The sequence below is a fragment of the Trichoplusia ni genome, chromosome 23, assembly GCF_003590095.1.
Source record: "Trichoplusia ni isolate ovarian cell line Hi5 chromosome 23, tn1, whole genome shotgun sequence".
Lineage (NCBI taxonomy): Eukaryota > Metazoa > Arthropoda > Insecta > Lepidoptera > Noctuidae > Trichoplusia > Trichoplusia ni.
Window position 1 is genome coordinate 1555968 of NC_039500.1, and position 17479 is coordinate 1573446.

The 17479-nt window shown below is 36.5% G+C and overlaps 2 protein-coding genes across 3 annotated transcripts; both read left to right on the forward strand.

Moving 5' to 3' along the window:
- Positions 1–31: 31 nt before the first annotated feature.
- Positions 32–11654, forward strand: LOC113504846 (glucose-dependent insulinotropic receptor-like). Of its 2 annotated transcripts, none has more exons than XM_026887327.1 (4): positions 32–2446; positions 7688–7822; positions 8722–8871; positions 10850–11654. In XM_026887327.1, exons 1-4 carry the CDS (start codon positions 2194–2196, stop codon positions 11515–11517), a joined length of 1206 nt encoding a protein of 401 aa, XP_026743128.1. In that variant the 5' UTR covers positions 32–2193; the 3' UTR covers positions 11518–11654. The 2 variants fall into 2 exon arrangements, with proteins under 2 accessions (XP_026743128.1, XP_026743127.1); XM_026887326.1 differs by having other exon boundaries at positions 9317–10942.
- Positions 11655–13738: 2084 nt separating this feature from the next.
- Positions 13739–16630, forward strand: LOC113504966 (carboxypeptidase B-like). The gene is made up of 6 exons (XM_026887486.1): positions 13739–13836; positions 14615–14824; positions 15087–15186; positions 15292–15603; positions 15922–16192; positions 16264–16630. The coding sequence occupies exons 1-6, from the start codon at positions 13763–13765 to the stop codon at positions 16566–16568; spliced, it is 1272 nt and encodes a 423-aa protein (XP_026743287.1). The 5' UTR covers positions 13739–13762; the 3' UTR covers positions 16569–16630.
- Positions 16631–17479: the final 849 nt, after the last annotated feature.

Sequence of the window (17479 nt, forward strand, 5' to 3'; positions counted from 1 at the left end):
GAAGAAAGTGACTATTAAGAATTTTCGACAACTTTTTTGCCAAAATAATAATGTTTTGAATAGTAATTCAAAATCAATTTCAATAGTAATTAAGGTTTTTGTCTTGTCTTTTGAGTTACGTAGAATGAAACGAGCGCAACGTTCCGTTTTATTGTAATAACATTTCTTGTTTTATCTCTTATTTCTATCTTAAAAAAATAGCATTTGAATTCGACAAAATTAAATGTTATGATTAGTTAGAAGTAGCGTTACGGTTAATATTCTATAGATTTTCTTTAATAAATAAGCCAACTTGAAAATTTAGCATTTTCCTTATGCTCCTGCTGCAATGCTGATCCTAGTCCTTACTTGATTGGAATAAAAACTTTTGATGTTAGTTTAAGAGTTATCTGTACATATTCAATAAAATGTCTAAAGTTTACTTAAGACTTCGATATCCAACAAACCTCTTGAGGTGATTCCACACACCCGCTGCATCAGCATTGCGTCATCGCAGCTTTCCGAAATTTATGTGTGATTGATTACCTTGCTGTCGCTTCGTCCTTCTACGTTACCCGTTTTGAAGCATTGGGACGCCATCCGGATCCGCGGTTTTAGAGCATCGTGTGACATGGCCTTTGGGCTTTGGATCTATGTAGATCGGCAGAGCGTCTGAGTGACCACACCCTAAGGCGTAGCGCACACAAAATAAAATGTTTATCCTGCTTTTGCATGATTCTCATAATTGGCCTGATAACACGTTATAGGTACCTAAAGTACCTTCCATTCGGCCATTCGAACACTTAAACTATGTTCGAAGTAAAGTTTGATTTAGGTATTTAATAAATACTTTCGCAAGGTTTTTTTTTTCATTTCGCGCTTTTCCACTGACTATACAAAATGTTTCCCATTCTATTTAAAATAATTATTCGCGAATCTCAAAAAAGAAGTTCTGCTGCCAGTAACGAGTGGAATCGAACATCCTTGATCCTTCACAACAAGGACTAGTCCCCTGTTTAGCCATTGACCGTAATTACATAGATATCAATAACTCCTTGATAAATGCTATTTATATGTATAGATTAGTATGTAATGCCTCTAAGCTCGCATGAATTACCTTTTTGTGCGAAGTCACGATAGACTTTTTTCATAACGGCGGTTGGGATTCAGTCATGATGTAATTCGCATTCTGTTTATTTCCTTTACTATGATTAAAAAAAAAATGTTACTTAGATCTAATCCAATTGTTCAAGTGTCTGGGCCGTATTATCTGTTTCAGTTGTGGAAAAAAGATGCCACTCTACTCCGTGCACTTATTTAGAATTCCATCTTGCGTCTACAATCTTGCGGCAACAGTCATATTTTGAGTCAGTTTATCAGATGTAGTAGGGTCCCTTATATCCCCGCACTACAGTACTATTGTCACCACCAAGGCCGCTATTAACGCTCTATAAAAATAAAAATAGAAAAAAGATTATTCATATTCATGACAACGCCAGATATTCTCCATTAAATGATAACAAACTTTTCTATTGAAATCACCCAAATAAAAACAACCAGATCATCACCTATTCTTATATTATAAAAAGGCATTCAATGCGATTACGAAACTGATGTTTGGATAAAATCCAATTGACTTTAGCCAACTTTGGAGTCCACTAATAACTGCCTGAAATACTTGTCCATTGTCAAAAACATCCTTATTGGAGGAATTTGTATTCAAAGCGACGAGCTAAGCGTTTGTTACGATCTTAATTGGCAATAATGTGTACTTAGAAATAAAACGAAAACGGTTCCGTATGCTTTAATGCTAGTAAACAAGAGAGAGATACGTCTGACATAGATCAAACGGGAAATGTTTTTGTCACAAGTCATAAATTAAATTAACAAAAAAAACTTGAATAACTACTTGACTTGAAGCATCGGAAACCAGTTAATCAAAATTAAATAAAAAGTACATAGACATTACGAGAAGCTGTCGCTCATACCTATACCTACGTGTAAGCATATTTACCGAAATCGCGTGACCGCGGACATTTCTAAGGAACCTCAAAACATGTAAATCATCTCATTATAATAATATACCTACAAAATACAGAAAACTCATCCTCTGATGTCGTATGTGCCATCATTCTTCACCGACCACCGACGGCATTGACATGTGCTCGTGAACAACACATATTTATTTTATTCGTTACCAAATGCGTCGCGAAAATGGAATCGAATACAACGGACTTTAGATCGAACGTTACTTTAGACGAAGTGATAGATTTCTTTAACTTGAATATATCAAATGTGAATCAAAGTGAAGTGACTCAGATACATTTGTTCGACTTGTACGAAGCTTATCGTACGATTGAGAAGGAACAGTTGATGGTGTACAAGTCCGTGGCTTACATCATTGGAACTCTCATCATATTGAGCAACTTAACTGTTGTCATATCCAGTGGATTGATTCTCAGAAAAGGTAAATTTATTGCTTTGTATTGTTTTCGACATCACTGACTTTTATGATACTACAAATAAGTTTCATTAGATAGCTATTAGACATTAATTAACTGTATACTATAACTAAGACTGTAGTTTAGACAGACTCAGATAAGACTTGTTAATTAATGTCCCCGTATTAGATTAAAAGGGCATTCTAATTTTCTAGGTTCAGAGTTCAAAACAAATTTGAGTCTTTTAAGATATCCAAAACACATAACGTAAAACGCGTACCTATTTTGCGAATTCGACTTGTACCATATTTGTACTACCACCCACGGCACCCACTCAGCTACATTCCTCTTTAAAACTGCAATATTAAAGTAACAACATAATCTTACATCCCCGGAACTTTCTGAATGTCAAATTCCTTCGTCTAAATAGTTCAGTAAATTAAAAAACTTTTAAAAGGAATCCAAACTTTCCTTAGGCATACACGTAAGTTGTCAAATACCACTTATCATCATTACATTGTTATGTAAATCAGCGGTATGTCTATTGTTTATTTAATACAAAGAAGTAGTTCATCAGTTTGTGCCATTGACAACAAGCAAGACAGTTAAGTGAGTAGAAGAATCTAATCCTAGATCCTCCAATGAATTAGATAATTACCTACCTCTTCGTCCTCTTTCTCCCTAACACCTCACAGTATACATCACTGATCCCGTTAATCTAGAAGTAAAGTAGTAGGTACCTTACCGGGAACTTTTTTGGTCAGGAATATCCTGAAATATTCCGATGTGTGCTCTGCATAGTTTGAAGAGATCTTTCTCTAAGCAAGATCTATCTAGGTACAAAAGTAGTAAAAAAGAAATCCATATTGCATTTAAACAACAAACGAAATACTTTACCTAGTTTAAAGGTATACTTTAAAGGTAGGTAACTTTTTTTAAGATGGCGTCTTGTCATAAGATTAGTACTCAACGATGGCGATAATTACCCGGACAAACAGACCTACCCAGTGATCTTACAGCTCATTGCTAAGGAATTCGTATTTTCCAAACGTGCTTTGTTAATTTATTTAAAAGGTTGCCATTAAGTATTGTCAATTTGCTTCTGGTTTTGGTACTGATAGTTCAAATCTTAACATACCAACTCTGTTTTTGTTTTCATTCTGGTTATTTGACTAGAGATTGTACACAGTTCATTTTTTAAATCAGAACTTTTCGTAGTTTAACCTTTAAGTAGGTAATGCAACCACGTAAAAAAAACATGCAACACTTGAAATGAAAACACTGCACAAAATCGATAACAGCTGTTAATATTATTTACCCCTTAAAACGCAAAATCTCCCTAGACATTCTTAATTCGCAATTTTCTATCGTAATTAGCTAAATATATTAGCCTGAATAAGTGTGTGTAGTCTCGTATCGGTTTTCTGAAAAAATATAATTTGTTTAGTGTTGTTTAGTGAACTAACAATGTCATGAATGTTGACTGTAGATTCAGCTTGACAATCGTGACCACGAATTGTGTAGAGGCAAACCGGAGCACAATGTTACAATCAAAACCCGTTACTGGCAAATGATCAATGATCTTACTCAGTACTTTATTTGCTGTTACGATGTACCTTTGAGTAAAAGGTCTAATATTGTTAGTAAGGCCCGGGAATAGCGGCAATTAGCAGAAGTTGCTCATGAGTCGCCAAGTTGTGTCAGCTCCGGTTGAGTATGTAATTAGTCGGGCGATCCCGATAAATTTGCGTGTGTGAAGCGTAAACAAATAATGATAAATCTGCGTCCCGAAAGTTATTACTATGATAACGTAAGATATTTTTACTTGATCTACTACAATAATAAATACAAACCATTTCTATCTTTCAATAGTACAGGAGCAATAAATAAATGGCAATTGGATTAAATTTTAAACTATTCCAAATAATTCCAATTCTATAAAAATGTTTAGAATAAAACGAATGGTGCCAATTTAATCCGACTTCCATTCATTTATAACCTGAGCCCCAATTTTGGTATTTACAATGGCCGATTGTAAATAGCAAAATTGGGGCCCAAGTTCCCATAGTTCACATAAGAAGGATGGTGATCACTTCATTCCAAATCTATCGCATATACCTACGAAACTAGCTAATGAAGTCTATCGAAATATTGCTCTGAAACATGAAACGTATCTACTGAAGCGGCGTTGTACGTAGTTCGTATAGATTACGTCACTGAAACGTAGAGCCTTTTCAGAGGCCTGCCAATTACCACCTAATGATGACACATTGAAAAACTAAACATCACAGAAATTCATATGAAATGTCGCTACTAAAAATATCAGTTTTTAGCAGTCCTTAGTTGCCTGGGGAAAACCTTTAGGCTGCCTCGACCTTGGGAAGAGCAAAGGTGGCAAAATTCCTTTCTTGATCCTTCTGTGACATTGTGATTCGGGCAGGCAGTTGAATGGGCCCGGGATTTCATCGGTATGAGTTTGACATATTCCCATGCCGTGACGTCGAAGGAAGTAGAACCGGTTAGTCATTAGCGGTTCAACTAAAAAAAGTGAACATAAAAAGGAATTGTTAATAGTAAATCACAAAGAAATTTATAGAAAAGGCAATAAGCATGTGGACACTGTTTAGTTCGGCATTAGTTTGGCCAAACTTGGATGCTTCAAATTGATATTTGTCTTTAGTATTCAATAAAATAACAAATACGACAAATTTGTATTTCAATAAAATAAAAATAAAAAACATAACACACTTACGTAGATGGAAAACGTGTTGATAACATTACGCAATAATTGTACACTCCTATTATAGGCATAAGTATTATTTGTATCTATAGATCAAACTGACTGCTTAATTTTATATTGATGACTCATGGAATACACTTTCTGCTGTTCTTTAAAACCACGTTTGTTTAAGTTATTTTTTTTTTCTTTAGGAATACTTAAATAGTTTTGTGTTCTTAGGTATATTTGACCAAAATCGATCGAGCCTTATCAAAATGGCGGCGAAGTATTTTTTCTTAAACTCCCTTTGTATGGGTATGAAATGAAAGGGCTCGAGAAGTAGAACACTATTATCTATGGCATGTTTCAAATCGGAAGTGCTGCAAATGTAAACTAAGTGCACCTAAAAGCTGAAATAGTTACTTTAAGGGTTAAGCTTGTGCTCCACAGTCAGTAAGGCTGTCTGTCCATAACATTGCTCTTACAGTCACCAGAGTAAAAATTTAACAGATGATGTGATTTATAACTGATTGTCTGTCCGTTGCTCCTACAGTCACCAGAGTAAAAATTTCACAGATGATATGATTTACATTGCCGGTAAAACGAAAAGTAATAAAAATCCAAATCGAGGTTAAGCAACGGTTAGTACAGTCCTTATGACAGGTGACTATTTGAAACCTTATTTTTCTTTAGCCTACTTGCAGCGAACGTCACCCAAAACAACCAGTTAGAAACAACTTAACGGAACTTACTGTGACATCACTTGTCTGTTAGTTCGCCTTAGTAATCCCATTAAAAGGGTAAACATATGTTAGCTAAACTAATTTCATAAAATTTCTGAAAAGTCGTGTGACACAAAATGCTCTGTTAAACGGTTGATAAATACTGAATTTGTCACAATGTAACGTGTATTATCGTGCTTGTCATTTGTGTTCAATCAATCAATGCTAATTAACTGCACGGATAGCCGAGTAGTTGAGATAGCCACGCCAAACGTACTGAGCGCAACATGTCGCGGATTCGATCCCCGCGTAGGACATGCATTTGTGTGGTCGTCGAATACTCTGAGTCTGGGTATCATTGTGTGTTTGAATGTTTATGAACCGCGGCACAAGGATACCTTACTGAGGGATTTTTTAATAAAAGATAAAAGAAAACAAATCCTTGTCCTAATAATCAACGCTAATTGCTAACAGATAGGAACCTTGTCGCATTAACGTCAACAACGTCATCTTGTCCTAAATGTTTTGTCAATTTACGTCTTTATAAAATGGCAGCCAGGTCTGTAAGAAAATGGCGGACATTATATGCAGGAAGACCAAAGGGACTTGTTACTTGAAATTATACTAACAAATATTAGGTATATTACAATTGATCAACACAAAGTTAAATTGTAACCACTATTATAGACAGTCGATAAAGTTTATTTGTATAACTGCGGTTAAGACGCCATACGCCAAAAAACTGAAAACAAAAACAAATAATGCGCAATCATTACGTAGAGCACCATTCATATGTGGTAAATTCCGAATGAGCATAATGTAGAAGTTAATAGATTTGTTTTTATTGAATCATAATAACATAGTTAATATCGCGGAAAAGTATTTTTTACTATGTATCAATTACATATTGAGCCCGCAAAATTATATCCTCAAAGAAATACTCTGGCATACAGCGCCGAAATTTAAATTAACTTCATTCTGATTGATTGAGCCTATCGAGGTGAACTGCTAGATACAAACTCCTCCAAGTTGCACCACAACACCCGGACCTACACCTGTTCGGTACTTCCAGTCCGAGCTAGCTACCTTTTTTAGATCATCAGTCCACCAGGTTAGGTTTTGAATAAATTAAGGAGTTTTATTGAACATTTCTTTGATCTCCATTATTTGTCTTGCGGAATCAAACTTCTTGGTATTTCACCTGTCTCTTTGCTTGCAATCAAATCTCGCAACTTAAATTAGACTCATTTCCTGGTTGCTGATTGACGTACAATTTTGCATGCTCACGTATATTACGCGACAATGCAATTTGATGACGAAATTCCGTAACATCACTGTAGTTACCATCTTTGCTTCAAGTTAGTTTTGTTTTACCGTTCAAAATCAAAATGCCATTCCCGTGGAGAACAGAAAAGAATTTCCATATAAATACGAGTACCTTTTGAAATATAGAATCGATACAAGATTCATCATTGGCCTAGCCTTTTCCCAACTATGTTGGGGTCGGCTACCAGTCCCACCGGTTTCAGCTAAGTACCAGTGTTTTACAAAGAGCGACTGCCTATCTGACTTCCTTAACCCAGTTACCTGGGCAACACGATACCCCTTGGTTAGACTGGCTGTCAGACTTTTTCAAGCTTCTGACTACCTGTAACGAATTGATACAAGATTGTCAAGCTTTATCAGCCTTTTTGAAAGCTTTATCAAGTAATCTAGGAAGATATTCAAGAGTTTATTCGCATACCGATAATCGTTGGTAAGCGACTCTCGCATAGCAATCGTACCGGTAATTACAAGGTTTAAAACTGTGTTGTCTTTTCTTACAGGTCAACAACCCAAGAGTACGTACCTTTTACTGGGAAATGTGTCTCTTGCTGACACCATCGTTGGGATGTCTCTCATTTTCGGAGTGACAGTGGATAACTCTGTGAGTTCCAACCCCCTGTGTATCTTTCAAATAGGTAAGCTTTATATAAGTTACAAGTCAACATTATTTCCAATCATAATAAGCATTTTTTGTTGTCCAAATATGCATAAGATAAAGACACCAAAATTATTTTTTCTATTTGACATCATTCAATTGTTTTTCTTGCATAAACGAGCAATGTGCTTAAGAAAGCCACTTGTTTCAATTCCCATTCATTTTATTTATCGATTGTTAGGACAAATCTAGCTGTCATGTGACGACATTTGAATAAAAAATCTTCCATATCCACAAATATTATATTTTCTTGCAAAAAAACAGTCTAACTATTAAGTTTTTTAATACTAGTCAACGGAAATGATCGCGTACTTAAAATTCCAAATTGAAGCAAGAATAATTTAATGAAGTTACCGCATTTTTTACCTCTTTGGCACAAAAAAGAATGCTACCAGATAAATTAATATTATTATAGACGCACTACATAGCCACAATACATAGGCATGATGTATCATTTTAAGATGGCCATTATGTCAAATTGAAAAATTGAAGAGTCACTCGCTACATACAATTTTGTGATTCAACCGCGAGCAAAAAGTGATGTCGCTGAAAAAACGACAATTTCTCAAAGACAAAATGATATTTAATGTTGGTTTTGTCGTTTTGTATGACTCTTAATAGCCTTTGCCTTGAAATGTAGGTCTAAGTAAGCATTTGACAACTGACTCCAATAGTTTGACGCATCATCGGTAGGAGATGTAACAGATTTCTGTTGACTAACAATGGGATCTCGAATTGCATCCAATAAGCAAAATTATTCACTCCTTCAGTTTCATTTAAATTAGGCGATTGATATATCCAAGAACCTCAAATATCGGAAAAAATGGAGGTCAAAGTTCATTATTTTCTATTTCATCAGTAACTTGCTTTCCTCACCAGGTATGTTGGTATGTCCTGCTATGGTGTCCATCTTCAGCGTCGGCCTGATCGCCGTGGACCGCTACATCTACATTCTCCATGGCCTCTACTACCAGAGGTGGTTCAACACCACGCGTGTCAGAATCGGGATCCTCTGCATCTGGCTAGTCAGTGAGTAATATTAAATTATATAGCTTTTTGTTCTATTTACTTTTAGTATTACTGAGAGATTGGACAAATAGAAAAGACTTGAGATGGGGACGCACAAAATTGTTGACGTCTTGCCTGCACTTTTACTTTTCGTTTTTTTGTAAGTCACGTCACTTCCATACGGTTTGTATGAAAATTTTGTACAGAACAAGGCGTCCTAGTCTTACGTCTGATCTGTTTATTCCACTTTTTACTTTTTAAACATTTCTTCTTACTTTCTGTAAAAGCTTAATTTTCCGTAGAAAAGTATATTCTTATGTCATAATTATTTTATTCAATGACCTATTGTTATTAACATTAAATCTAGTCGTTTTATACATGTAGTTTATATACAAAGCTTAGACAACTAATATAATTAGCGAGTAGTATTTGTACGTAACTACATGTTTGTGTTAACCCCTTACAGGTATAACGCTTGGATTCCTGCCAGCCACAGGATGGACTAACACAGAGCTGATGCTCACACGATGCTACTACGTAGCCCTCTTTCCAGGCAGCCTTATACTTATCAACTCCTTCCTCAGTATAGTCCCAATCACAGCTGTTGTCATCCTCTACTCCATTATCTTAGTACGTGCCCTGAAAACAGTGAGAGAAGTAAAAGCAGGAACTAAGCACATCAAAGAAAATGCCAAATCTCATGACAATTCTAAATTAAGAATTTCCCGCGGGACCAACAAAAAAGCAAACCCTCAAAACCTTTTGCCTGCCACACCAAAGTGCAGATTGTTTAAAAGTGCATCCTTCAATGTTAATTACGTAAACGAAGGAGGTAAAGTAAAGCCAGCAATATCCATAAAATCTAAAAGCAACCATGACCTCAATGTTAATCAAACAATGACAAACGGTTTAAGAAATATTAACAGCCAGTGTAAGTCCACAAGCCATTCCATGTTTAGTATTTGCACTATAGAATCCCAAGTTTCCAATCCGAACCTCTTAATGCCAGATGATAAACCGACTAGATTTCAGAAGCAGGTCAAAAAAGTTTGTAACGTGACTGCGATTTGTCGTAAGCCAAAGGAACCGAAAGAGCCTAATAAATGGAGAGCGATCACCATTGTGCTGTTGACTTCTGGGAGTTTTATGATAACTTGGATGCCGTTCTTTATCACTGTGACAGTTTTTGTTTTCTGTGAGGACAAATTGACGAATCCAAGTTGCAGGCATATGAGAACGTTGCTCGGTGGTCCTTTAGCTGCCTTGGCCTTTTTGAACAGTTTGTTAAATCCCGTTATATATACGTGCTGGCATAAAGGCTTCCAGAAGTCTGTCAGGACTATCTACAGAAAGTTTTTTCAGAAATATATATGTAAGAACGAGAGTTGACAATTCATAAATAATATATAATTATGTTATGATTTAAAACTGATATCCATGTCAAGATGCTCTCTGTAGATATTTGTCTAAAGGTATTTTCATATAAAAGGACAAAATGTACCAGTATTAAATTCTTAATTACAGATATTAAATTCTGCTTTGATTTTAGGCTTAAGATTAATGCCAGCCTAAAATCAAAGCATTTTATGAATTCAATAAAGTAAAAACATCACTAAATTGTCATGTATTGTGTAGACATTTTTGTCTCTTGTAATTTGTAAGTATTTAGCTTATATGTAAGTATTTTGGATGTATGCATATTGTCGATAACACTAGCTTTAAATGTTTTTAGTAAAGAAGGTACTTACATATGTATGACAGCTCATCAAACATTCAGTCCCCGAGACGATGAAACACGTTTGTCTTAACTAGATTTGATCGCTAACGAGCTTCAAACGACTATTTTTCTTGCTGATTCATTTTGCACATTGTGAATTGCACAGTTAAGTTAAAGGACCTTCATAGGTTTCACGTTTAACAAACATTTTTGATCGTTTCTGTGGGTTTTTTAATATAACAATATTTGGCATCCTCTAATGACGGGATTCAATCCAAACAGGTATATTCATATCAACACTGCCAGCTATGGGCTGGACGGGGAAAACGTTCACAGACTACCGCTGCTGGTACATCGCCGTCTTCCCCTCCGCCTTACTCCTCGTCCTATCCTTCCTTGTCCTATCCGTCATCATCATGGTCTGCATCCTCTACATCCTCATACTACGCAGCGCCGTCAGAGCAGTCGACAAAATACGAGAATTCCAAGAAACCAGCTACACGAATAAAGCCTTCATCGTGGACCTACCTACAGTGGTCATCTCCATATCTGAGTGTTTAGAAAAGGGAAAACATATGGAACTGCGAAAATTTGATAGCGATTCGCAGACACAGAGAAGTGACAGCAGTGGGAGAAGAAAAGGTGGGTGTTGTAGACCGAATACACACCCAAGTAAAATTAAGGCAGTCACCACTGTTCTCTTAGTAACTTTGTGTTTTCTGGGCACATGGGCCCCGTACTACGTAGCTGTTATAATGTATGTAAAATGTGATATTATGAAGAATGGTTACGAGTGTATTCCTCTAGAAGTATTGACTTTAGGACCTCTGTATTTATTAGGGGTCTGTAATAGCCTCTGTGATCCAATAATTTATGCCTGGAGGCACTCCGGCTTCAAAAGAAGTATTAAGAGAATATATTTTAAATATATGTTGAAACATGAATTATGATTGTGTTTTAGTTGTTAAGAATTGTAAATTATAGACTTAATAGTATTTTAATTGTATAATGTAAGTGACAAGTCAGTCAACAGATGATTAGATTCTAAAAGAAACAGTATTGACCAGATAAATAATTTTGATAAGGAATTAAAATATTGAATACTTTATCGTTGTTTTATTATTGAGATTAATAAATTATCGTATCTATACCAATATTATATAGCTGAAGGTTTCGTATGAACACACTAAGCTCAGTTGGTGTTGGATAGCCCATTTATTTGAAGGAGGCCGTAGGATATATACCATCATGGTTTAATGAATAAGAATAGAGCATAAACGAAATTTTGATAGTAACTGTCGTGAGAATGATTCATTATTAAATGATGTACTATGTGATATAACGGTTTACTCACGCGTATTTATCGGGGTAGCGAGTCGAACTCGCGATCCCGCCGCATCTGCTCATGATTAAGGACTCCGGTTAGGTCCAAAACTAGACGGGCTACCCCGACATCATTTAATAATAAACGAAATTTGTTACAAAAACGGGCATGTTCGCATATTACCTACTCAGATTAAATTATAGTTTTATTAAACCACGAGGACAAAGACGCGCGTAACAGCTAGTAACTAAAGATAAACATACTGTACCTACGTTTTGTTCAATAAGCTATTCATTTTGTTTTTCAGGTATGTGGTATCTTTGTTATGCCTTTCATTTAGTAGGTAGTCTTATCGAATAGTTAATCTAAACATTCTAAGTGAGCACTCTTAAGTTTCTCCTAAATATTGCGCGCTATTTACCTCAATAACAGTTGTATTTACCATATAATGACGACCTTCTTTCTCAACAATAGGCTCAACAGAAATATCCGTGTTTGCATTGTTGTTTGCCGTTTACGTTTTCACCGAATATCTTGGACACGATTCCTGTACTATTCCAAACCCAAAAATAAATTGAATGACACATTAATAAACAAAGGGACTTTATTTGTGACTACTTTGGGTTTTATTCCTACGTTTTAAAATAACTGACTGGAAACTCTTGTGACATTGGCGAAAAACATGGTCACATTGCCTTCGTTGGTATTGTAATAAGGGTATCCTTCGATACAGAAACAAAAGCTAGTCAATGAATATGCTTGATTTTGGTCGTACTGGAGCAAACGTCTAAAAAGTAGTGTATATAGGGAATCAAAAAGCCGTTTCTCCCGACGTCGTCATTGGTCATTAACATCACAGATTAACATAGAGATAACCATATAGTTTCTTTATAAGTAATGGGGCTTGTTCCGAATATAAGTAGTTAAATATTGGAATCTGAAATGGCCAACCTGCAGTGAGCGAGCGTGGTGATCAAACCTCATACCTTCCCTATACCAACGTGAAGTTGCCTGTGCCCAGTTTGACGAATATAGTCTAGTATTATGTGATAAGTAGGTACCTAAAAGATATTAATGAAAGCCAATATAGAATATTCTAGGTCATTAGTCACTTTAACCCAATTTATCTTTATGACTTAGATAAGTTGGATAAACCAATGTTTTAGTCAGTTTGGAAGGTTTGGTAGTGATAGTTTGGGAATGACCTAGCTTCTAATTATAGACACATCATAAAAAAACCAAAACTAGTAAACCGCTAGATGATTAAGTTTATAAATTCTTACAAACCTTTTTGCTTTCCTCAAAATAAGAAAGATTCTGCTTAGCAATGTAGAAGTTCCTTATCCTCTTTAAGCAAACATGTAAAATACAGCAATGTGGGTATATGCTATGGATCCTGGTTAGGTATCCTTGAACTGTTATGTATGTGTGTATGTACATATATCAAATGTGCAGTACTACTGTACTGTTTGGTTTGCAGTTCTATTGCAGTCATGTCAACTTAATTCAAACTGCGCTTGAACGAAAAAGATTGAATGAAAATCACCCTAATCTGTTATCCAAGGATCGATGGAAGTTTATTTCTTGAATATTTATATGATAGATGCATCTAATCCCCAGTAACGCTCACTGGGGTAGTCAGCGCTAGTAGGTAGGGATCTAGAAAAGACGATTGAATCTAATATCAATGATTAGCTTAAAACTTTTATAGAGTCAAATTAACTCTAGATAAAAATAATTCAAATCGCCGGTAGCATTTTAGTAAACAATGATTATTTATTGGATATAATAAAATATGTCAGTTATCAAAGGATTAGGGTAATCGAAGGTTATAAAGCAATGGTGGTGGTGATAGATCGTCAGTTTGCAAAATGGCTCGGTTGGTGGTCTGTGTGCTCCTGTGTGTAGCTGCCTTCGTGCAGGCTGGTCATGAGAAATATGAAGGGTATGTAACCTGTTTTGAACCTTATGATACATAAGATACATTTCTTGAAGGTTCACCAACCTGTATGTCGATTAAAACCTCAGAAACATTCTCCTCCTTGAACTAAATGGAAGTAGAGTATGTACCTACCTCTACAACAAATTTCATCAAAATCGGGCCAGCTGCTACTGCTAATAGCGTTAACTTACATCCAAAAGCTAAAAACTCGTTGTGTCCACAGAAAGATAGTAACATGGATTAAGTTAACAACAATCATAAAATTGTAATAAAAAAAAAAACATCTAAATAGATAATCAATGTATTATTCTTAAGTGGTGGATCAATAAGTCATTAATATTGAGAAGTTACATACCTAATTGGCAGTTTCAAATGATGACTTTGCTTATTCCACTGGTTTTTTTTCGATGCGAAAAGCCCTTGTGGTTAAATAGATTGCTCATTAAAGATCATATACTTAAAAACATTAAAGAAAAACGACTCCAAAGGACGCCGGAAGTAAATCCTCGTGAAGCGGTAGGTTTTGCAAACATTTAAGGCACATGCACAAAACACCCAAAACAGAGAGAACTCCTGGACCATAAATCGCAGATGTACAATAAGCCCCACACGGGGATCAAGCCCGCGACAAATGGCGCACAGTGGTTTGGCATTTTGTCCTTTGCCACACGACTATCAATACAGTCGTCTTTTCTTTTTTATTCCTGAAAAGGCTATCTAGGTTTTACTTATCGTGTCCAAAACACCTCCTAAGTTAGAAACCATCTAATTATCCTTACAGTCACCAGCTGTACCGTGTATCCGGTCTTGGTGATCAGATCGCAGAACTCGAGGCTAATTTAGACATTCTATCAACAAAACCCGGATCAAAGACTGCCTCTGGTAAACTTGAAGCCGTCGTAAGACTGTCTCCTGAAGAGAAAGAGCAATGGCTGCAGTACTTCGACGAAAGGAACATGGCGTATTTCAAGATGGCTGACAATCTGGCTGAGTAAGTTTTTAAATTATATAGTGATCAGTCATTTTGTGGGATGTCTTCATATTTATTTATAGAACGGCTTACTGATGCGTATTTGTCGGGTTTGCACGACTAGTCCAATCAAGAGTTGCAGATAGCGATACTGACTGATTCTGACTATAATTCATGAATGGGACGTAGTTTCTATTAATATTCGTTGAAAGAACCCTATGATTCCACCTGAAATATAATAATATTGAATATGTTAAGTAATAACAAATTGTCAATGTTTTAGTATCCTTCGTGAAGAAGAATCTCAGGTCCAAGTCTCAAGAGCGGCCGCTAAGCGCAGTGGAAAGTCGATTGGTTTCGAAACTTACTACAGACATGATGAGGTAAGACAGTTTGGAAAAACACCCTTTGAAAAACACCATGGCAAAAAAAAATTAATTATTATTAACCCAAAAACTAAAAAATAATAAAGTGTGCTTTGTTTTTAGATCAACGACTACTTGGATGAGTTAGCAGCCACCTACCCCGACCTCGTAACAGTTATCAACGCCGGTCTCAGCTATGAAGGTCGCCAGATCAAGCTCGTGCGCATCTCGTCGACCCGTTTCGAGAACCTCATGAAGCCAGTCATCGTCATCGACGCTATGGTCCACGCCAGGGAATGGGTCACTACTCCTGTCGCTATCTACATCATCAACCAACTCGTCACTGAAGTCGCCGACAGCCCCCTCACTCAGGACATTGACTGGATCATCATCCCTCTGGCTAACCCTGACGGCTACGAATACACCTTCGAAGAGGTAAATATTCGTGTCCTTAGAAATTCTGATACGTGACTGATAACACTTACCTTTACTTCGGAGCCTTCTGCGTAATTGGGCGCCTTATTAGGTAAATGTCTCTATGTATGCATTTGTATTCATGAAACGCAGGCAATGTTTTTTTTTTTATTATTTGTCATTCGTCATATTCGGAAGAATATGTTACAGGTCAATGACAATAGTCAATCCTTGAACCTTTTATTCGTGTTTTTTTACTTTTAAAACGCATACCGGAGCTAATACAGCTATATGCCGTTTGATAAAAACTTACTAATATTCTTTTAATACTTAATACAGGACCGTCTCTGGCGTAAGACTCGCTCCAAATCCCACCCTGGAGCTGAAGAATGCCCTGGAGTAGACGGCAACCGCAACTTCGACCACTACTTTGGCACCAGCAATGCTAGCAGCAACCCTTGCTCCATCATCTATGAAGGACCTCACGCCTTCTCCGAGCCTGAAATCAGGATCATCCAAGATGCCGTACTCTCCAACCTGCAGAGAACCTCGCTCTACATATCTCTTCACAGCTATGGCAATATGTTCCTGTATGCTTGGGGCAACAACGGTAAGAAATCTACTTGGAAGCAACATAACCAAGTTCTTGTCGGCATATGTTACAAGTCTCGTTTGTTGCAGGAACTTTACCTCAAAACGGTTTGATCCTCCACCTCGCTGGTGTCAGAATGGCGGCTGAGATCGACAAGCTGGCTCTCGACAAAGCCAAAAGGTACGTCGTGGGTAACGCTGCAAACGTCCTCTACTACACCACCGGTACTTCTCGAGACTGGACTAAGGCAGTGGGCATCCCCCTCACATACACTCTTGAGCTTCCCGGCTACGATTACGACTTCGTCGTGCCCCCGTCTTACATCAAACAGATTGTTACTGAGACCTGGGCTGGTATTGCCGAAGGTGCCAACTACGTACTGAGTATTTGGTAATAATGTACCTTAGGATATTTATTCCGTTTAATTGTAAGTAGTAAATAAAGAACTGTGTCACATATTGTGTGCTCATTGTGTAAAACCTCTTCACGTATTAGCTAACTGTTGTCATCGCATTTTGTTACAAATAAAAAGGGGTTTTCCAGTTAACAGATGTGTTTCTGACCAGAACTGAACTATATGACTATCACTGTATACATATTAATGATAGCAAGAAAAGTAGGACAAAAGTTTTCATGGCAATGTGGAAAAAAACCTAATTTCCGCTTCAGCAATTGTTATAACACCACAGGCAGGATGTTTGCTATCCAACCTTGTACAACACTATAATAGATAGATAAGGATAAATACCGTATTTAAGTTAATATGTAATGTAAACTTTAAAGCACGAAACGAGACGACACACCAACACATGTAGGCGTGCGCATAAACATTGAGATCTCTTCTACGAATGCCTTTTGCAGATTATTTCGACACGATTTACATATCTTCTGGGGCTTAACATGACTCATAATCCTTATATTAGCATTTCTTAATTAAATTAACACGAGAATAGGCTTTGTCGGTATCCCAGCTACTTATAAACAAGACTATTACTGACATATAAATTCAAGTCAACGTTCCGCATTTTGCTTTTGAAAACTGGATGCTACGAGTGCTTATGAATGCATCTTTCTACATATATCTGTGCGTCTATTCTGTATAGTTTAGGTCTAGAATTATCTTCTAAGAACACAACAATAGATTCCTACGGTCAGTTTACATAACAAACTTAACACCGCAGGTGTCACTCCATGGAAACTTTGGTCATAGTTCGGACAGCTTTGAAGTAAATGCTGTTCTTAGGCCTAAAGTATGAGTTTCAAAGAAAATTTAGCAGTCATTCTTGTTCTTATTATAGTCCAAAA